This window comes from Neodiprion lecontei, chromosome 7, assembly GCF_021901455.1.
Source record: "Neodiprion lecontei isolate iyNeoLeco1 chromosome 7, iyNeoLeco1.1, whole genome shotgun sequence".
Lineage (NCBI taxonomy): Eukaryota > Metazoa > Arthropoda > Insecta > Hymenoptera > Diprionidae > Neodiprion > Neodiprion lecontei.
Genome location: NC_060266.1, coordinates 24,773,880 through 24,794,932, shown reverse-complemented (window position 1 = coordinate 24,794,932; position 21,053 = coordinate 24,773,880). Strand labels below are relative to the sequence as shown.

The 21,053-nt window shown below is 42.8% G+C and overlaps 6 protein-coding genes across 8 annotated transcripts in view; 3 read left to right on the top strand and 3 right to left on the bottom strand.

Annotated features, from left to right (window-relative positions):
* Positions 1 to 569: 569 nt before the first annotated feature.
* LOC107217416 (protein MIS12 homolog) lies at positions 570 to 2,384 on the bottom strand. The gene is made up of 4 exons (XM_015654938.2): positions 2,063 to 2,384; positions 1,392 to 1,561; positions 1,106 to 1,243; positions 570 to 989 (listed from the first exon to the last, which is right to left on the bottom strand). Exons 1-4 carry the CDS (start codon positions 2,148 to 2,150, stop codon positions 702 to 704), a joined length of 684 nt encoding a protein of 227 aa, XP_015510424.1. The 5' UTR covers positions 2,151 to 2,384; the 3' UTR covers positions 570 to 701.
* Positions 2,385 to 2,652: 268 nt separating this feature from the next.
* On the bottom strand, positions 2,653 to 5,323 carry LOC107217441 (puff-specific protein Bx42). Its single transcript, XM_015654969.2, has 8 exons — positions 5,080 to 5,323; positions 4,766 to 4,919; positions 4,516 to 4,683; positions 4,134 to 4,441; positions 3,928 to 4,063; positions 3,607 to 3,865; positions 3,149 to 3,530; positions 2,653 to 3,056 (listed from the first exon to the last, which is right to left on the bottom strand). The coding sequence occupies exons 1-8, from the start codon at positions 5,100 to 5,102 to the stop codon at positions 2,846 to 2,848; spliced, it is 1,641 nt and encodes a 546-aa protein (XP_015510455.1). The 5' UTR covers positions 5,103 to 5,323; the 3' UTR covers positions 2,653 to 2,845.
* Positions 5,324 to 5,449: 126 nt separating this feature from the next.
* Positions 5,450 to 7,208, top strand: LOC107217415 (snurportin-1). Its single transcript, XM_015654937.2, has 5 exons — positions 5,450 to 5,698; positions 5,801 to 6,047; positions 6,113 to 6,301; positions 6,469 to 6,843; positions 6,928 to 7,208. The coding sequence occupies exons 1-5, from the start codon at positions 5,541 to 5,543 to the stop codon at positions 6,967 to 6,969; spliced, it is 1,011 nt and encodes a 336-aa protein (XP_015510423.1). The 5' UTR covers positions 5,450 to 5,540; the 3' UTR covers positions 6,970 to 7,208.
* A 429-nt stretch (positions 7,209 to 7,637) lies between these two features.
* LOC107217440 (RNA polymerase II subunit A C-terminal domain phosphatase) lies at positions 7,638 to 11,085 on the top strand. Its single transcript, XM_015654968.2, has 7 exons — positions 7,638 to 8,062; positions 8,142 to 8,445; positions 8,544 to 8,788; positions 8,881 to 9,751; positions 9,847 to 10,014; positions 10,112 to 10,373; positions 10,444 to 11,085. Exons 1-7 carry the CDS (start codon positions 7,836 to 7,838, stop codon positions 10,737 to 10,739), a joined length of 2,373 nt encoding a protein of 790 aa, XP_015510454.2. The 5' UTR covers positions 7,638 to 7,835; the 3' UTR covers positions 10,740 to 11,085.
* A 97-nt stretch (positions 11,086 to 11,182) lies between these two features.
* LOC107217420 (28S ribosomal protein S17, mitochondrial) lies at positions 11,183 to 12,025 on the bottom strand. The gene is made up of 4 exons (XM_015654941.2): positions 11,864 to 12,025; positions 11,657 to 11,773; positions 11,501 to 11,577; positions 11,183 to 11,404 (listed from the first exon to the last, which is right to left on the bottom strand). The coding sequence occupies exons 1-4, from the start codon at positions 11,999 to 12,001 to the stop codon at positions 11,236 to 11,238; spliced, it is 501 nt and encodes a 166-aa protein (XP_015510427.1). The 5' UTR covers positions 12,002 to 12,025; the 3' UTR covers positions 11,183 to 11,235.
* A 3,355-nt stretch (positions 12,026 to 15,380) lies between these two features.
* Positions 15,381 to 21,053, top strand: part of LOC107225112 (hemicentin-2) — a 165,269-nt gene continuing 159,596 nt past the window's right edge. For 2 of the 3 annotated variants that reach the window (XM_046744780.1, XM_046744779.1), the window contains exon 1: positions 15,382 to 16,842. In XM_046744780.1, the coding sequence (XP_046600736.1) occupies positions 16,749 to 16,842 (94 nt within the window). In that variant the 5' untranslated portion in view covers positions 15,382 to 16,748. Of the gene's footprint in view, positions 16,843 to 21,053 lie in introns of all 3 variants that reach the window. The other variant, XM_046744781.1, reaches the window with a different exon arrangement.

The window sequence follows — 21,053 nt, the reverse complement described above, 5'->3', positions numbered from 1 at the left end:
GTATTTAATCATTTAATATTTAACGTTGGTAAACAGACATGTTGATGATGAGTTGTGAACAATATGGCATGGCTAAAAGATGTGACTTTATACATTAGTTTGTACTGAATACGTAGAAATAAAATTATTTCGTGTATCTTATAATAGCTCAAAGGAAAACAACGAAGAGAACAAAAATTCGGGGAAGTCTCAAATGGATAGTAGATGGATCAACTCGATAACGTTAAGACTTGAATTAAATATGGGTAACTATTCTGACAAAAGCAATAATAATTGGAAACAAATCGTAGAGTATTAATACAATCGATAATTCTGACGATCGAGAATCAGAATAATGCAAGCAAGTTTAGATCTCAATAAATGATTCCAATGTAACACAGAAATTCAAATGAAACTGTTTCTTTGAAGGACTACGATTATTTTTTAACTTGAAACTGCAAGAGGTTCGAACTCAGCTGATAGATTATCTGTTGCAACAACCTTTGCGTAGCATAATCAAGATAGCGCAAAGTTTAAGTTTATGTTTTTCATGCGACAACTCGCTAACTCGGAAATGAAATTAACCAGGATTTAACAGATAGTTTTATTGAAAAAAATCTAATGACCTAATTGTGTATAAAAAAATATAACTAGACATACATATATGCTCAAGATTCTTCTAGACTTTGATAGGCCACAAATAACATCTTAGTAAGATTGCTCTATTCATTGGCAGTATTAATTAAAGTTTCACGGTATACGAGATCAAAATCTTTAAGATTTTCCAAGGGTGGATTGTATTTGTGCCTTTCGCATTGAGATTCAGGAATTGGTAGCTGCATTCTAAGTTTTTCCGATTGCTGGATGAATTCTGTTATTTGGTCATCCAAATTTGGTACAACGGTGTTATCTTTAATCTCCCTGCTCGCATTGTTTATCGCGTCCTCGCAGGCCTTGAATCTTTTTTGAAGTTCGAGTTCTTGGCGTAAAGCGGCGTTGAACATTGTGACCTATCAAAAATCACCCTCGATTAAATGAAACAAAGGGTACAATTTAAATTTATAACGAGTATAGGTTTTCCAAGTGGTATTTTACATGGAAACATTTTCATGAAATTTATTCTGACCCCTTCGGCTCTCTTTTGGAGATTGTCCATCTTGGTCTTCAGTTCTTCGAATTCATCTTCGCTGACCTGAACAGCTTGACCTTTATCCTCGTCTAATAAAACGTTGTCAGGAATTGCAATGAATTGTCGTACAATGTTCTGCAAAACAATGTCAGGTTCACAGTACAATTGTCAACAATCGCGGATGAAGAGGTGGCGATAATCTAAGACCAAGATGACCTGGATTTTTAACGTTTGTTAAATTTCTTAGAAGATGAAACTAAAGACACTGTAGAGGAATAATTACATTCAATGATTCCATGTGAGATTCAGCTCTGTTTTCATAAGTCTGAACCAAATCCTTAGCCTCTGTTCTGAGAACAGAAAGCTCCTCACTGCCCAGTTTATATTTACTTTCAATGGATTTGCTCAGATTCTGACAGACCGACCGTACCTCTTCCTTTATTATATTCTTTACTGAAACGATTACAATGCCAATGTTTCAACACGTAGAAGCGAGCCTGACAAGCATAGGAATGTGAAAGATTTAGATCGCGCTGATAATAACAGTAAAAACAGACTTGAAAGGTCGCATAAGAGCCTGACGTTATCTGCCGTACGTGAAACGGAACATGAGTAGAAACAAGTTGTCGAAAAAGTATAACAGATTAGAAAAAGAAACTGGCGAGGAGACTGAACGGATCGCAATCAGAATGGAAATACAGATGAGAAATAGGGTTTCAGTTGGCGGTTGATACGCGAAACGTGGGAATAAAGGCAGGATTTTCGTTTGGCGTGATGACGCGCGTTGATAGCGTCACAATTGTTGGACGAGTGTGACTCTAGTCATGATTTAAATCCACATGAAACCAGAGCACATTCGCCCGACGACTGCAACATCGATTCGTTCCGGGATAAGGCCGATAAAGCCTGAAAGCATTGACAAAGGAATTGATGGAAGTGACGTTGTCCTCTTACTGCCATCGTACGCAGCCCGGGAGTGAAAGCCAAAGAGCTGCATCTCGTACTCCTCTCGTTTCCGTAGCTTCATCTCCTCCGACGCCATAACTCTCCAGATTTATCTCAAAATTCATGCGCGGCGTGAAACAGCCGTGTTTTAATACGCCCTCGATTACTTCGCAGGATTTTACTTGACCGCGAGACTATTTTATCCCCGAGATTTCCTCCTCCGTTCCTTTTCCTCGATCGCTGATTGACGTCCGTTGACAAGTGAATATGGCGTCTCCGTCCCTGCCTCGGCGTCCCTCGGTCCTCACGAAATTCCACGGCTTGACGTCCGTCCGCGTTCCGAATAAAAAATACCAACCGGAAAACTGGCCCTCGTCGGCGACGTCGACAACTATCCTCTTCGATGATTTGATTCGCTGCTTGGAGCGTCTGAACGCTCTTCAACCAATAGAAATAGCTGATACTCCCTCGAGGGGGTTCCACTGTTGCGAGATTGTTTCAGATTGTTGTTTCGTACAAATCAAAAGAGAGCTGGAGTATCGTAATCACATTGGAAGAAATTCGACGTTGGTCCTAGATTGTAAAGAGACACAATGAAATATTTCCAAGTAGTATATTTAACATTATTACTATTATGTAATAAGAATGCGTACAGTAATGAGGACAGCAATTGGTACTCTAGATCGTAAATTACAATTTATCCATGTGAAAAGATTGAATTTTGCTCTCTTGTATGGGTACAAAAAAGCACGCGTAATGCGTAATAAAATTACATAATTGAAGCCGATCAGATTAGTGTTTTCTGCGTTTGTCGCGATCGTCCCTTCGTTGATCTCGGTCATCCTTGCGTTTTGTTGTAGTAGTTGTACTGCTACTGGCGCGTTTAGCTTGGGTCAAGAACTGATCAAGACCGAACGGATCTTCCTCGTCCTTTTCAAACTGCACAGGACCAGATCGCGTTGCGAACCTATCGGTTCCGCTGAATTCCTTGTCAGGAACAAATCTAAAGATAGAAGGAAATTTACGCATGATTTACCGCCCATTATGCTCTACGATGATCAGCCGAAAATTATATCGTTGATTAATTATACGCACCTATTTGTCTTAACAAGTTTTTCCAGATCATCACCGTAATTATCCTTGTCAATATTTTTGCTAGGTCGATATATGTGTGATCCGATTGAGCTGGAGTCCCTCCAGGGTTTGTCATAGACGTTGTACTCATCCTCGTGGCCGTAGCCGCTGTCCATTCCCTTCGTAGTATTAAATAGTCGCTGATCAAACTGAGCCTCTCCGGAATTGGGAACATACTTTGCCGGCAATCCCAGCGCGATTTGTTCGCTTATATCACGTTCGCGTTCGCGTTGCAGTCTCGAACGCTTGTCAGGAGCGGCACGAGCCAAGTTGCGATCTCGCGCTCTATCCTTGTGACGTTCTTGACGCAATTGATCACGCTCTCGCGATTCCCCAGCCTTATCTGAAACCAAACGATGTTTATTCGCACCATTTTGTCGCATGTACAACATTTTCTCCTAATTGTTTACTCGACTTACCAAGCGCTGCAGCAGACTTTATTCCAGCTCGTTCCTCCCTAGCCTTTTGCGCGAGCTGACGTAGATTGTCTTCCTTCTTTTCCTTTTCTTTCTGTGCTAATTTCCTTTCCAACTGTGCGCGCATTTCCACTGCTTCACGGGCTTTTCTGTCCGCAATGTAAAGAGCTTCGGCCAGTTTGGCAAAATTCTCGTTTATGTGGACTTGTTGCAAGCCACGACCGTCGGCAGCTAGACGTTTATCAAGGGGGATGGTGTAACCCTGTGAGAGGATGAATTGATCGTTATTAACGACGAAAATCGGTGAAATTCTGTCTTAATCACCTTGGCGTTCTTCCAATTACTAATGCAGGGAGGAATCTTCCATTCCTTTTGCTCTTTAACGGTAACTTTTCTCGTTGGGGAATGCATAACGGGAGCAGGTGGCGACGGAGGTCCGCGAGGAATCTTTTTGTTAATTCTAAAATCAAAAAATTTGTTCCTCATGTACTAGTGTCGGCGAGTTGCGTGGATATCGAAGAAAAACTCACTTGAATTTTGGTGGTTCTATGGGATCGACTTGTGCCTCTACCATTCTAATCACCCTCTGCTTAGCACCCGAGTTGAACGACTGTCCCTGCTGTGACGGGGTGTAACGAATATATTGAGCAGGTCCCTGCTTTTCTGCACACCGAACTGGCATAGCAGCTGCTATTTTTGATTCAGTTATTTTCTCAAGAGCTTTTCTTGTCTTTTCGGTGATTTCGTCTATATCCTCGCCGGATGGACGCTGTAGTGCGGGATCATCTTCGGTCGTTATTTCAGAGGGAAGAAGGTCGCTCAGTTTGGTATAGACAATCTGTGAAGGAAGGAATGAATGCCAATAAATCAATGTATCACTAAAAATACTTCCAATACCACGTTCAGCTTTACCTTATCTTTGGAGTGACCTTGTCTAGCGATCATGTCGTACTTTACTTTTCCTTGCGCATCAAGCTGCACAGCAAGTGCATTGCTGGTAGCTTCCTTCCCTTTCATTCCCATGCCCAATGGGTACTGAGCGACCTGGATCTCCGGAAACGCTCCTCCGTCTCCGAAGTCCTATGAATATCATTATTTTGTTATCTTTAGTTTTACTTCATTAGGCAAATGAAGTTTCGGAAATAATAGCCAGTTTTCTTACCTCTGCAGTGCGCGGTACCCATCCTTTTCTTTGCCCGTAGGGCGGAGCTGTTACTACAGCCTTGACAAGAGCGGAGACAGGTCTCTGTCGGAGCTTCTGTTCCCTTGCTTCATCTTCCCGATCCCAAACAGCCTGGGTTGGTGCAGGTAGCAAGCTAGGTTAAAAAGTTGGAGGTTTTTTATTAGAGGATTCGAGAGCGATGATGCATTCAATAGATAGATTGAGCGCGAAATGTTGTAATCTCTAGTTGCAACACAGAGGTTTTGATGTGAGGGCCAAAGCTTGTTGACAGTAATAATGAAACAGCAGCTCACCTTGTCAGCGACATTTTGTTCATTCAATCTTGATTCTGGAACGACACACACAAAGCGTTCATAAAGTCGCATCAGCCGATGATGAAACGAGGATTACCCATTTGTTGCCTTTGGCCTGTTTTTTACGTTGAAGTAAGACTGAAACGACAGTTCTCTACAATCGAGGAGACTTTTTATAGTGGTAGTACTATCCGATTTCTGATAATTGAGGCCTAACGTAATGCCACAGATCCTCGGAATCCTGATCACAGTGGCACCTGGTGGGCAGTGGATGAAATCTGCGGGGTACGTCGATCATAGACTAGATGATTACTAGATCGCGGATCAACCCATAGACAGGCCATAGACTTGATCGTGGGCTTGATCCAACCACGTCGATGACGAAATTTGACAGCCCGGAAAGAGGTTACGGGGATCGGTGATGTTGCGGGTTTGACTACATTTAAATAATCGACGATATTATGGCCGGTAACCTTAGTGACATATCGAATGAATCGAATGAAAAAACTGCTACCAATCCACGATTGGCATTATACAAAAATCTGACAAGAACAAATAACTACAGAGACGATTCGCGACAGGAGATTCGACGACAACGTTTACTCTGGGAGCAAAAAAAGTAAGTTCTGTTATTAGTTATGTATTTCGCGCTTGACGTTGTATTTTTGTTTCTTTACATTTGCCTACTCTTCAACTGTACATGACTACAATATATCTACAGAAATAGAGATGCAACCTTTGACTCGGGCCGAGCTCTTTTGGACGAAGCGTTACAGGGCAATGACTGCAACGACGAAGGAATGGAGGTGCAACAAGACGAGACCTGGCGGAGTCCCAGGCGGGTACAAAAGTATGCAAATCAGCTAATGATGTCTGAATGGATGTTGGAGATCCCTTCTGATCTTGCAGAAAAGTGGCTTATGGTTCCATGTCCCCAAGGGCGCAGGGTGCTCCTTATTGCGAGTAAGGTCTGTAATTTTTTGCTGGTGTTATGGTAGAAATTCGAAGAATTACAAAAGTAATCCTTGTACAGGGGATGACAGTAGCTTACAACAAAAGGGGCGTCAGACTCGGGAAATTCAGCTCGACTCTGCCAGGGGGCACTTATCAGGACTATAAGAATAGGTGTACAATACTCGACTGTATTTGGGACAAGGATACCAAAACCTATTACACCTTGGATGTCTTGGCTTGGTCTAATCAGGCACTGCTCGATTGCGATGTAACGTATACAGTGTTTAGAATTGGATTCGTTGTCACAACAAAAATTTGTAGTATTTGAAAATAGCATTTTATTGTCCTTGATGGACGAATATTTTATTCTTGTCGTGATGATTTATTATCCAACCCAGACTCTTGTTTGTGCACAACAAACTTCTTTGATTCCAGACAGAGTTCAGATTCTTTTGGCTGAAGACACGGCTGGAAGAAACACAAGGACTCACCGAGAGAGGAAGCTTGGTTAATAGCTATCCTATTCTCTCCCTGCCAAATTATCCCTGCGATTCTGATGCTGGCGCAATTTTAGACAACTTATCATCACTCCCTCCCCTTGACGGATTACTCTTTTATCATAGAGAGGCGCATTATACGCATGGACGAACGCCCCTGGTTAACTGGTTGAAACCATTTATGTTGTCCGATGTATTTGGACTTCAATTTCCTCCAGACATTTACGAGAAGCCACCAGACTACGTCGATATCAAAAGCTACATTCGGAAGAAAACGACAACGCGAAGAAAAAATAAGGGAACTGATGATTTGGTAAACCTTTTTTTCATCTGCTAATCAATGCTATTTCTATTCAGTTGTCTAACCTAATCGTCGATTTTTTATTTTTACTACTAGATGGAAATTACCAGTGCAGAAAATGTTGTTGAAATGGCCTGAACCTCGGCACATGAAAACTCTGAAGCATTATAACACAGGCAGTTTCAGCGTAGACATTTTACTCAGAAAGCTTAATTTCATCACTGACAATTTTTGATAACATGATCCAGGTGTACATTAGACAAGCAGTGAACTGCACTTAGAGAAGGTAGAACTGACGATATTGCTACTTTATATGCGATTGACTGTTCAGTACAATGGACTAGGTTTATTTTACGAATAAATAACTGATAACATGATGCATGTTCTGCGATTCTTGTTGGATTGTCGGAATCATAAAAAAATACATCGCTCTATAACAGCCAAGGCGTTTTTCTTTTACGTCAATTTTCCGACACAATACGACACTGCGTGTTTTCATTGGTCTATTCCGTTAGATCCAACCAATGAAATCACTTGCACTGTCGATTGTGTCAGAATATTGCATCGGAAAATGGATGTAAAAGGACGGCACCTCTAATTGCTTATTATTTGGGCCTCTAGAGCGCGATGGCGTCTGTATATGTTTTTTTAAAACAGTAATTGCCCTTCTATCGTCGCATGTAGACCGTGTTACAGCGAGGATTCTGATGTATTTGTGTGATTTGTGTGTGTGGGTGCGTGTCCGACTCGAAAATGCGAGTGGTATGTGTGCGCACACGCATATAAAGGTACGTAAATAAATTTAGTCGAACTATAGCGGACGAGAAAACGCGGCTCCCGCGCAAAAATAATCCCGTCGTTCGATCGGTTTTTAAAGTGTGTTTAAACAAGAACCTCCCGGACCAAAGCGATCGGAATTAACATCAGCGTTGTTGACTACTCGGCTAAGTGTCATCTGTCAAATCGGTTTATGATCGACACAAAGATCCTGGTGTTGGGTAGACATGGCGACGGTGAAGATCGCGTTCCCGGCTGGTGGAGAACCAGGTAGGATCACGAAGTGGAGGGTCGGGATGAACGCGATGGTGTCAGCTGGCAGAGTTGTCCTCCATTACCGCAGCGTATCCGTTGGCGGGGAACCTTCCAAAGATCCGGAGAAGAAGCTTCGCGCCTCCAAATTTGGACGTGTTATAAAAGTCCTCGCAAACGAAGGCGACGTTCTTCAGCCCGGGTAACCTTAAAAAATAAATTTCCTGAGAATTCCTGCCTCGTCCAAGCGCCATTGTTCACCTCCTTTTTTTTTTCTACAGGCAAGAGGTTTTGTTGCTTGAGGGATGCAAACATCCTACAGTCATGAAAGATCTGTGCGCCGAATGCGGCGCGGATCTTCGGGAGGAATTTGCTGGGGATGACGGGCAGAACGCGGTCACTTCCCAGGCTAGTGTACCTATGGTGCACTCCGTTCCTGAACTTAAGGTTTGCCCTGAACTCGCGGAGAAAATTGGCAGAGAAGATGAAAAGCGTTTGTTGCAAGATAGAAAATTGGCTTTACTCGTTGATCTGGATCAAACGATAGTCCACACTACCAATGACAACGTTCCGCCTGATATGAAAGTAATATTTACTATTCGGTCATACCATAAACGAAACGTATTTGTCAATGAGAAGTATCCACATTGTTCTATTTACGTGTTCTTTTTTGTTTTTCTCAGGATGTCTACCACTTTCAACTCTACGGACCTCACTCTCCGTGGTACCACACAAAATTAAGGCCTGGAACAAGAGAATTTCTTGCCAAAATGAGTCGCCTTTACGAATTGCACATTTGTACTTTTGGAGCTCGAAATTATGCTCATACCGTGGCTGCCCTACTCGATAAAGATGGGGTACTATTTTCTCACAGGATTCTTTCGAGAGATGAGTGTTTCGACCCAGCATCTAAAACTGCAAACCTTAAGTAATTCTAATACTTGTTTTATTGGTTTTTGTTTCTCCTTACATGAGAAGTAAATTAGCATTATTAATATTTTATTTATATGTCACTTGCAGGGCCCTGTTTCCTTGCGGCGATTCTATGGTCTGCATTATAGACGATAGAGAGGATGTCTGGCAAGGTTGTGGTAATTTGGTACAGGTAAAACCCTACCATTTCTTTCGCCATACTGGGGACATTCACGCTCCACCAGGACTTGCTAAACGGGATCAATTTCCGCAACTGAAAACCACTAGTTTGGATGAGATAAATGAGCCGGAAACTAGAGTTAAAGTAACGGAAAATGGAGCCTTACCGAATATCGACTGCCAAGATTTTCAAACACTTGAGGAGAATTCTAACAAACAGAAAACTGAGGATGAAACAAAGGAGGAAAAAGATGTGATAGAACTGGAACTTCAAGTAGAAACTGCAGAATTGAAACCGAATAAGATTAACGAGGGAGAACAGAAGGAACAGACTGTGGAAAGTAAAGCCCCTGAACTTGGTGAGAAGCTAACAGAACCAGACGAGGTAAAAGCAAATAATGCAGACAAAGATTCGGCGATTGTTGGTGAACAGGGACCAAAAAAGGAGGAATTGGTATCAGGTGATCCCGAGAAACTGGTCGAGTCAGGAGAGGTCAAAAGAAAAGCTGCGGAAGAAGAGAGCTTTAAAGATCTAGAGAAGAGACAGGAATTAGAGGACCACGATGATTATCTTCTCTACCTAGAAGACATATTGCGCAGAATACACGCAGAATTTTACAGCAAGCAGGAGACTGATGCAGAATCGAACAAGAGCCTTCGAGATATCATCCCACGGGTGCGAGGACGAGTTTTAAAGGGACTGCGACTCACGTTTAGCGGCATAGTCGCTACCCATCAAAAGTTGCATCAAAGCCGAGCCTACAAAGTTGCCAGAGCACTTGGCGCAGAAGTATCTCAGGTACGTAACTCATTAAAATGGTAATTGTTTCTTGAAGTTCCTCACAAAAAATTGCCATTACGTTTGTGGTGATTTTTTTTTGTAATGTTTCTCAGGATCTGCAGGACAACACGACGCATTTGGTGGCGATAAAACCAGGAACGGCAAAGGTTTATGCAGCCAAAAGAATGTGGCAAGTGAAAATAGTGAATCCCGATTGGCTGTGGACTTGTGCAGAGCGATGGGAATGTGTTGATGAGCGTCTCTATCCGCTTACCAAGAAGGTACGTGTAGTTCTTTGATCTTGCCAGTTTTTGGAACGAAACTATTTCTTTGTGCTCTCGTAAAATATTCCTAGTGAATTGAAATGAATCAATGCAGGCTCGTGGATCCAGGGTACCCCCGCCGCACTGCAGCAGTCCAGACCGAATTGACGACCAAGAGACAGAGGGGGGCGACAGGTTTGCAGACAGCATAAATCCCCTCATGTCATTCACACTAGAAGAGATTGCAAATATGGACAAAGAGGTGGAGGAAGATATGAGTGACCAAGAGCTAGAAACATCTGCACCTATTTCTCAAATTGAAACATCCCAAACACAGCACCGTCGACGTAGGTCGGCAACGCCGGATTCGTTAAATGGTGACTGAAGATCAAATTTTCTGTTTGGAAGCAATTTGTCAAATATTTACTCAGCATTTTCTTTTCTCAGAGGATTGCGAAGATGAGGAAGCATTGACTAGCAAGAGAAGAAAAATTGGTACCTTAGAAGAACTCGATGATAACTCTTCTACGGAAGGTAAAAAAGTAAGCGATGGTGATGAGGACGAAGATGACCCAGATGATGAGGATGATCCTTTGACAAGGTTCAGACGAGGCGAAGGATCCCTGGATGGCTTCGACTTGGGAGATGACTCTCAGGATTCTATGGAGGTGGCTGCAACTGAGGATGATGGTGAATGGAACGAAATGGGCGCCGCTTTGGAGCGAGAATTCTTGTCTGAATAAGTAAACTCTCTTAAGTGTTTCTTTAATTAGAATTATGCATCGACGATGAGATCTATTTTCTACACAACTTGTCTTCATCAAGAAAACCACTATGCAGAGCACTTTTACAAACAAACAAGCCATTTGTACATTATCTCACGTTTATCGTTTATCTGGATAGAATTCAAACGATAGACACGTAAGCAAGATGATCAGCCACTGTTCGATCCAGGAAGTGGAAATTACCAATATTGATTTTCTCATTATTAGGTAAGGACTGGAATATTCTACTTAGAAGCTTTAAATTATAAACATTTGTGATATGAATGTTGAAACTTCGAATCCAATAAAGTACCAGTTAAGATTAGCTCAGAAGAAGTTCTTACCGAACTTTAAGCTATGACTGCAGTTTCATATGCGTTCAAGAATACGGTAAATTAGAGGGGAATAGAAAAGACTTGTACTTTATGTATCAACATTTATTTTAAGCTAGTTTGTAAGATGTGACACTGCAAATTTATACGGCATATGGTTGTGGGTCATTTGGATCTTCGTGATACTTCGTGTACGTTTCTCTGTGACTGAAGTCACGTTTATCCTCCTGGCTTCCCCTCGGAGGTGCTTTATCATAATCAAAAGCAGACTCTGTTCTTCCAAACAATTTGTCCTCTGCCTTGATATCATCCCTGGAGTAAAGAAGTAGAAATGATAATGAACAAAACAGAAATTTACGAAATTTTTAAATGTTTGGAGAATCTGCTGGAAAGTGGGATTCAACGCACCTGTATTTGCCTACAACAACCTTCTTTCCAGTCACAGGATCCGTTACGTCACCCAATGGATAAACTATCTCCAGGATCTGTAATTTGTCGTACACATGATCCGACTTAAAAGCAGCGTTTAAACTTATTAGGTTGTATGTAACGAGTGATGCGAACCTCGTGTGTGATGAGGCGAGTCACTTTGCTGGGCAATTCCCTAATCAAAACAGTGTCTCCAGGTTTGCACAACGCCTGGGGATCGTGGGCGTAGAAGAAGGAGTTCTCTCGGTAGTACTGGAACCCAAAAAGTAGGAAAAGGAGTAACATAACCTTAAACACGATCAGCGCAATTCGGATTTAGATACCGGATTACAACGTACGTACCATGTTAAGGTTTGTGTCGAGTTTAAAATGCTGAACCCGTATTTTTGAGGCATTTTGCTTTACACAGGGAACGCACTTTCCCAGTAACAGAGACAAGGCCTTCTTCCCTTGCGCCGCTGCGACCGCGACTTTCGCCATCTTTGATAAGCCTGAACAACAAACTAACCAACGGGAGGAATGATTGGGCTGCTAGAGGGGCTCAGTTTTTGTTATTAAGTTTGCGCTAAAACGAAGAGGTAGCGCCACATCGGATGCGGCAAAACAAAAGGGAACTTATCAAATAGTAGATGACGCTTGGAGTTCAACTTTGGATCAAGCTATGAAAACAGGTGATTTCTGTGATTTAGAACATAGTAACCACGCTTTATGTTTAAAATAACGCGTTGCTTCATTATTTCTATGTTCAGATATAACCATGTTGAAGTTAGTAACGTTACCGTAACGGTTCATGCCGAGGTGAAACCGGTACCTCGTGACTTTGGAATTGTTTGAAATTCGGTCAGTCGTAATAAGACAAAACATACTTTTGGAATCTTCGTTCCTTCAAAGCAATTGTAAAAATAAGAAAATAGTGATTTTTCCCCAATGTTATGGCTCGGGCCAAATTTGAAGAGGCATGTTTCATCAACGAATGTAATAACCTGTTGCGTCAGCGCTACGACGATTGAGAACTGAAATGCGTACATGAAACAGCGGCTGCGATTTTCTCTATTTGATAACAGCAGGGTAAATATTTGCAGCTTTCTGGTTCCCGAAGCTTAATAATCTTGTAAACGATCGGAGTTCACAGTTCCTCAAAGTTGGAATATCCGAAAAACATATATCTAGTCGGAAATCGAACACCCTCGAATGATCGCGTGTTACGCAAAGCTTACCCGCAAGTACGATTGCATAACCTGACAACGAGTCGTTCGCGATACGCGATTATTCACAACAGGAGTGATGTAGTAACAGCAACGACGCGTTACGCGAGACGAACCAGCAACTCTGATAGTAATTAATCTCAAACTATTAACGGCATAACTCTGATTTTCGATAATGGCGCTCTGAATTACGTGTTTCCATAATTAATAACGACGTGCTACGGTATCCTTGCGCAGGTGGGTGTACACACACATCGGTTGAATCTATCGGGGATAGAAGCGCCCAGGAAACTGGATAAGGAGCTGGCGAATGGGAAGTTGCGGAAAGACGAGACGATGAGGCACGTATAGAGGTAAGTCGCGAGAGTAAAGTTGAGAGTCGGCGGATGAAGCGATCACGCTCTCGAGTAAGACGGCGAGGCCTTAACGACGCCGGGATGTTGGCGAAGAAAGTATACATAGGCGGGTTGATGGGTTGCTGCGGATGGGTGAAGGGGTGGGGGGTGGTGGATGTAGAGTTTGCCAGGAACAGGGTTGACGAGAAATGAAAATGGCTCTCTGCAGGGCGGATTAAACGAGGCAAGTCTTTGTATTCCGGGCTCGAAACGAGGGGAGACAGTGTAGGTCGACGAGGCGAAGAGGGAGGAGAGCGAGAGGGATAAAGAACGGGGGAAAAAGCTATACGTCCGGGAATTAACCTTGAGTCGAGAGTTTCTATGTACGATAAATTGCTCGAGCGATTTTTGCCGATTCTCGTCCGTGATCCTGTCCTGACAACTTTCCACCGACTATCCCGGCACGCTTCGTCCTAGGGAGGATGTACATTGTCCGCGGGAGCCTTACACTATCCGAAACGCGGTTCCACAAAGGTCCGCGCAGTGTGTCCTGTAAAGCTTTTATCTTCGACTCAAAGCGACTTGATTCGGCCGGACGAGCACAGTCGACGGAGTCGATTCTATTGTTGGAAAGAAAGCAGGACACGCCTTGCCGAAGTCTCTTTTTTCATCGGCGGCGGAGAATGAGGAGGAGGGAGGAGGGAGAAGGGGAAGACGAAAGGTCGTATCGTCAATTCGTTTATCCCGGGAGTTTTTTCTATGTATCGTTTCCAAAAGCCAAAGGCAAGGCGGCACGCGTGTAGTACACGTATAAGGCGGCGACCTCGTCGTGTCGTTACGGGACGTTGATTTCTCGTTCCATTCTTCCTTCCGCGGCTTCCTGCATGAATCTTGGTCCCTTGACTCGACCGCCGAAAGTAACGAGCCGGTAGTCCTCGAACGTCTTGGTTTTCGCCACTGGGCTTTTTGCTTCCGACCTGCAGGTAGGTATAAATGAGTTTGGTGGGTAGTGTAGTAGCTGGACTTTGTATACCTACGCAGAATCCTCGAGGCGAAACTAGGGAAGCTTGGGTCGTAAACTAATACGAGCATCTCTCGTCACTGCGTGACCTAGACTTGGGGTGGGAAATTCTTATTATCCCCCGATCCACGAGCCGAGCACTGCTTGCTGTGCGGAAGTAAATCGCGTCCTTGAGATGGCGAAATGGGTCGAGCAGCGTATTGGAGTGTTTTTCTTTTTTCTTGTTTGCCCTGGCGTTCTGTTCGCGCTAAGTACTTCCAGCGATGAGCCGGAGCAGAAATGGCGCATATATATTCGAAGTAATTAACGTACTATAGATTACCGTAAAATCGAGAAAATATTTCTGCCTGCTTGGGGGCATTCAAAAGCACCGAAAAATACGAATATTTTTCATCAGGTGATGCATGGTGGACAATACAACCGTTGCTCGCCTTGTAGGTTTCTCTAACTTGAATAAACGAGGTGCAGAAATTGTTTTGTTCAAAGCCTTCTAGCCATTGCCGGGCTTCTCTTTAGGATAATGTAAAGCCCCATTAACAAAAGGCGTGCAGAGAAAGAAAACCAGGCCGTGCGCGTTCTGTTCCCGCGGGCGGAGCAAAAAGTGAGACGTTGTTTCGCGTAATTGCGTAAAGCATTGTTTACACGATTAGTATGACGATTCTTTTCCCCTACTTTTGTTTTTATTTTTTTTTTTATTTTCCCTAAAAATCCCTCTGTAAAGAAGGTAAGTAAACTTCGTCCTGTTTTTGTAGTACGTATACGTATAACGCTATAGGTGCGTATAAAGAACATTAGCCGGGAATGTTGCCAAAATTAAAGAAAATTGCAGCAATTTATCGCTCTCAAACGCGGCAACGTTCAGACCGTAAGTCTGACCCTCGAAGTAATCGCCACAGCGTATAACCGTCGGGTGGTGCAGATTAGTAATTTCATCTAATAAACCTCGAGGCGAGTTTTCACCCTCGTATTTTCCGTCTCTCATTGTCAGTCAAAATTCGCCAAGAAAAGAAGTGAAGAGAACACGCTGCGATACAACGTGAAAAGGTTCTCCAGCTGTAGAAAAAAGAATCGCAGCTTTGCCCCCCCCCCCCCCCCCCCCCCTCCAACCCTTCGTAAAAAACAAAGAGCAAGGAAGAACGTGAAAAAAAAAGGTAGGACGTAAAGAGAGTCCCGGAAGGAGGAGGAGAGCTTAAACGTCGACTCGCGGGGAAAGTTGCACCTAGGAGCAGCTCGAGTCGCTCCTAGGCGACGCCGGGAGGGCGAAACTTCCTCCTCGTCGTCGGGCGTTGCGTTGGTTGGGGTTGCCGTTGCGTTTAGTTGCGTTCGGGCCTTCCGCGCAGACGTCGAGGCTCGGTGGATGGGGGATGATCGGAGGACAGAAGGGTGGGCGACGGACGCGCCTCGCCCGCTTCGTTGGTCCTCCTTGCGTTCAGTTCAGATCCAGAAGCCGAACGGGTCGCGTGTCTCTTTCTTATTTTCGTCGTTACCGCAGCGACGGTCCGATCGCCCCGATTTTCATCCTCTTCCAGTTTCCACGCCCATCCCTTTACTCAGTTGGACGGAGATTCTAGAGGGCTACGGACGCGTCGACGCCGCTCTTCGTTCAATCGTCGTTTCTGTACCGGATGATCGACGGTTGCAACGGCGGATGGATGTTTGTACAATTCGTCGCGAAGCAAGTGAAGGCAAGTGTGAAGTAAGGCGCATTAATAATCGGTCAGTTTCGTTTTATTCGAAAATATAATAATTGCGAAGCGGTCCAGACAAGTGTGAAGTAAGGCGCACTGATAGACGGTCAGTTTAGATTTGTTAGAAAACAATTGCCTGTCGTGGTGAGTATTCGAGTATCGAACGCTGCGAGTTGAGAAGTGACGATCGCTAACGAATAACAAAAAAACAAAATACGATCGTACGATGCTGCAGCAACGGCAGCGTGTAACCGACCTGTAACAGGGTAATAAGTATCTTCCATTAAAGTGTTTTCTTTTTCTTTTCTACGTGTAGTTGTTGTTGTTGTTGTTGTTGTGTTGTTGTTGTTTGTGTCGTGCACGCGTCTCGTCGCTCCCGAATATACAATACGTAAACATAACGAAGGCAACTGCGATTCGATTGCTTCGATTCGACGCAAGAAAAACAAAGAAGAATCCGACCATCGGCAGCCGCGTTGTTCCTTACTCTGGGATGAAACTTCAGCCCAGACGCGGACGCGATAAAGATGAGCGTGAGGAAAAACCGTTGCTCTAACAAATTCGCGTTTCCGCAAATATTTTCGCAGCATCGTCGAGGCCGCGATCATCTCGTGAGTGCGTGTAAATAAATCGGCGCGATGCTGCCGGTTCAGGTCGCCGATTCCTGATCCACCGTTACTGCGTCTCGGACTGGCGTGTTCCGTTTGTTTTGTGTGTTGTTAAATTTTCGCTTATTTTCTTCCTACGTCGCGCCGTCGGCAGTGAGTAAACAGTGCGCGGTAATAATTGATCGAGCATCGTGGTGAGGTGAAGTGTGCTTGTTGTTCGTCGCCCCAGCGTTTATTGGAGAGTGTGGCGAGAGGAGGAGGAGATCGCTCGGCATCTTATTCTTCTTCCCTCTCCCCTGTGTTTCTTCTTCTTCTTCTTCTTCTCCTTCTTCTTCGGGCGGAAGAAAAACCCCGAGAGTGAAATGCCGTGATGGAACGAATCCCGAATACCTCCGTCCGTGCCGCCCTGCTTCTCCTGCTTCCCCTGCTGCTCGCCCTGCATCCGGAAGTCGCCGACACGGCACGTGAGTAAACATTTATTCTCCCTTTTTTTCGAAAATATACGTCTGCTTTCCAGCTTTTTCGAGGACGCTGCCAATTTTCACAGTGTCGAGTGGCCCTAGAAATATCCTTAAATTTTGCTTGCCCTTCAAAAGTCCTGGAAACTATCATTGAATTTTTCTTGTGCCCTGCAAATGTTTTTTTTTTTTTAATGTTCTTGAATTACCTGAAAATCTCGAGGAAATGTTCTTGAATTTATCACGGAGCTATTCGATCGTCGCTCGTCACACGCGGGTAATTGTTAACCACGTGTACACAACGAAGAGGCGCTGCGGCAATGAAAGAGGGTGAAAACTTTTTCCTCCCTCCCTCTCTCTATCTCTCCTCGTCTCTCTTTTGCACAATCACGAATAGGGCAGGGTGGGGGTGCACTTTCAGGGCATTGATTAGCCCGGACAATCGCGAAGGTTGGGACGCGGACGAAACGAACGACCTGAACTGTTTGTTGAAAAAGCTTCTCTCCAGTCAAGTGTAAACCACTCGACAGAAATTTTACGCCGCTTCGTTCAACCGCAGCTCACGTCGGCCGCAGACGATGCCTCTCTCTTTCTCTTTCTCTCTCTCAATCTCATATTCGCAAAATGTACGAGACCAACTCGGGTGCTGTTGGCTTTTCACTGCCTGTTCTCCTCATCGTTTTTCTTTTTTTTTGTTTTTTTCTAGTTTAATTTTTTCAACCGTCCTAGATTGCCTATTGAAAACAACCGCAGGATATTCCTCTACGTGCGAATTGTCGTCGTCGGTGAATAATTTTGCTGATTAAAAGTTTACACTGAAATATCATTGGAATCTGATCTCCGTCCTCCTCCTGCAGCATAATTATGAATTAAAACACTAGAAACTTTATCCACAGCACGATCGTATGTGTGGTAGCGGACGACGGTTTTTTCTCTTCTTCTTTTTTCCCCCACACGTATAAAACGTAACGTAGATAAATAGTATCATACGTATTAAACATCGTTATAGTTCGTGGTTTCTAATTTGCAGGGCGGATGTTGTTCGCGGTGTAATAATTATTTCATTAGTTTGTTGCGAGTGTGTAATTTATACACACGCATGTACAGGTGTGTTACGCATGTTGTGTGTGAGAATTCGCATTTATTTCTAGACCTACTCTCTAAATTATTTAACAAAATATTATGAAGGTGAAGCTAGAGCAGCCAGATTTGGCATCCAGACGTGTTAAACTTTTTGGAAATCCAAAAACGCAGCTTGATTTCATCCTCTTATTAATTCTCGGGGGTTAGAGATATACGTCGTGACCTAAGTTTGCAACGTTATTGTAACTATGCATCTTTAAAAAAATACTCGCTACTTTGCAACTTTAGAGGATTATCTGAAATTTCGTAAACCGTTTTAACAAGGCACGAATAAACTGAGACTTTATAAATTCAGCTTCTTGAGTTATTCTAAACGTGCAAAATATGTAGTAATTTTTTTTTTGTCAACCTCTCGATACGGTAACGTTACCTAACTTCAGCCTCGTAGATATTTAACAAAATTTTCATTCTCGTTCTTCATTACAGTATTCGAATAAACGTTACAACGTTTGGCTGAAAATTCTGACTGCTGCTAGTTTCAGCCTTGTTACAAAATCGACTAAAACACAGCCCTATGCGCATCTGTTCCTGCTGCACGTCCTAAGCGGTGTATAATGTATTATATAATAATAATACATGTTGCATTATACAAATCATATAATATATATGTAACACCGGAGCTTTCAGGGTGGAGAATAATAAATATACGCCATACGCATGCATATTCGTACGATAATAATGATGATAACAAGAAAAAAAGAAACAAAAACGACAAGAACAACGCTCGCAGTATCCGTATTTTCCAATTAATCAGAAATAAACAAAGTCAACGCCTGCAGCCACCCTGGTGGTGGTGGTGGTGGTGGTGGATTATGCATATATGTATAACGACTCCGATATATAAATGTTATTTATTACTCTGAGAGAGAGAGAGAGAGAGAGAGGCGGGGGTGGTTGGATTTTGTCCATTCGGTTCTATCTCTCTGAATTCGCTCGCTGCAGCATTTCGAAGCCGATCAGAAAGCTTCGTGTGTGCAGCCTAGTTAGTCTCTCGCTGTTGACCATAAAATGCAAATTATCTTTTGCATATTATCATTATTATGAATTGTTATACGTATATATTGAAAATTGCGAAATTCTCGCTCGATTTTATATTCGATGAATAAAACAGTTTATGGGTTGGTGTTAAATTATCACTGAAGGTGTTGGCCGATTTTTCTAACATTTCTTTTTATGATATCGTCACGCCGCTTAAATCGCAATATTGAAGTTAAGATCGTTGATTGTAACAACGCATAGAAACAAGAACGATTGATTTGAAAAATTTTTACAACGATTTTCGAAAAGTTTAGTCTCATCTTGATAATACGATTACATTTTGCTTGAATTATGGATTACTGAATTGGGTAAAATAAATCCTGCAAAGATTTTTTTTCTTGCAAATGAATTTATACATCAACATCGCAAAATTCAACCACGTCTTAAATCGTGTAACGATGATTTTTGACAAGGTTGAAGTTTAGTAACGTTACGTTAACACGACGGATGTTTAGGAAAAACTCGTCAAGTACTTCGATGAAATTTCAAGCCGGTAAATCGTACCGAAAAAAACACGCTTACATTTTGAAAAGTCAACTCGTCAGAAATTCGTTTCAAAACTGAGAGAACAACGATTTATTCCCATCATGTTTTTTTTTAACGTTACCCAACTTCAGCCTTGTGGTTTTTATTCACCGGCTTGAAAGACACGGATAATATGATACGCGATATTCTCAACGACGGACCGCCGCATATTTTAACATGTTGTTGTAATTTCATGCCGCGCAACATACGCGACATAATAATTAGGGTCAAACGTCTCCTCGACGGACCGGAAGTGGTCGATTCAAACTGCTCACATAACCACCCGGGGTAACAAAGGCCAGGGTCCCTCTCCCTCTCTCTCTCTCTCTCTCTCTCTCTCTCTCTCTCTCTCTCTCTCTCTCTCTCTTTCTTTCTCTCTCTCTCTCTCTCGTCCTTTGATAGAGTAGAGCAATAAAGTTTAGTAGCAGATGAGGAGGAGGAGGAGAAGGAGATACCGTAGCAGTGAGAAACGCTTCCGATCCCTGCAAGTAAACCATCCCCCACTCTCCGAAGCTTATTGTTGTTATTATTATTATTATTACAACAGTTTGAGGATAGCGATTTATCTATTATACGCATATGTATAATATAGAGTAATTAATACACAGTGTAATTGCATTGTATTGTATGTGTACAACAATAATAATAATGATAATAATTATTATAACGATGATAATTCGTAGGTTTCACGATAATATACGTATGTATATATATACACACATATATAGTCTAGGCTCACTCATTTGACATATGACGGTTAGGCAATTGATTAATTGTTCAATAGTATGCGTTTGATGTGTAACTGGCTGCGGGAGGAGGGGTTGTAATTGTTGTGAAATAACAATATGACCGATCAATCTGCAACAGTACTGTGACGAGCGGTTGTTTGATATTCGTTTTTAACGCCGCGTTTACGTATAAAAAATATTCAATATGCACGGCGTATAGGTATATATAATGTAAAAGAGATGGTGTTTTATTATTGACGTATAAAATATGCCGCATCAGCTGCAGTGCGACGGTTGAATGTCGCTTTGCGGTGTAAAGTATTGATAACAATTTATCACACAGGTACGTACCTAGAAACAACAAAGAGAAACATATCAAATATGATTGATCTCTTCTCTCTTTCTCTTCTTTCGTATCGTCGTATCAGACGCAGCGGTGTAATTTATTCATTGGCAAATCATTCGCAGGTGTTGGGACGAATTTGTACGTACAGAGTGTCGTTGTTTATTTATTATAATATATAGAATATTATTCGTAGTCGGTAAACGTTGCGACCTATGGATTTGGCAGATTTTATTACGACACACTTCCTGCGTTCACGGATATCCGCGCATATTGCATACTGCTAATAATGTTCGTCGAGTTGAGCGGAAAAGAGAGATAGAGAGATAGAGAGAGGAGAGGATGCAACGCAATGCAACGAACGCTGATTTATCAACCGTAGAATCGAACTAGCTTTGCTCGCTCATTCGAGCGCGAACCTAATGATAATATGACAATGG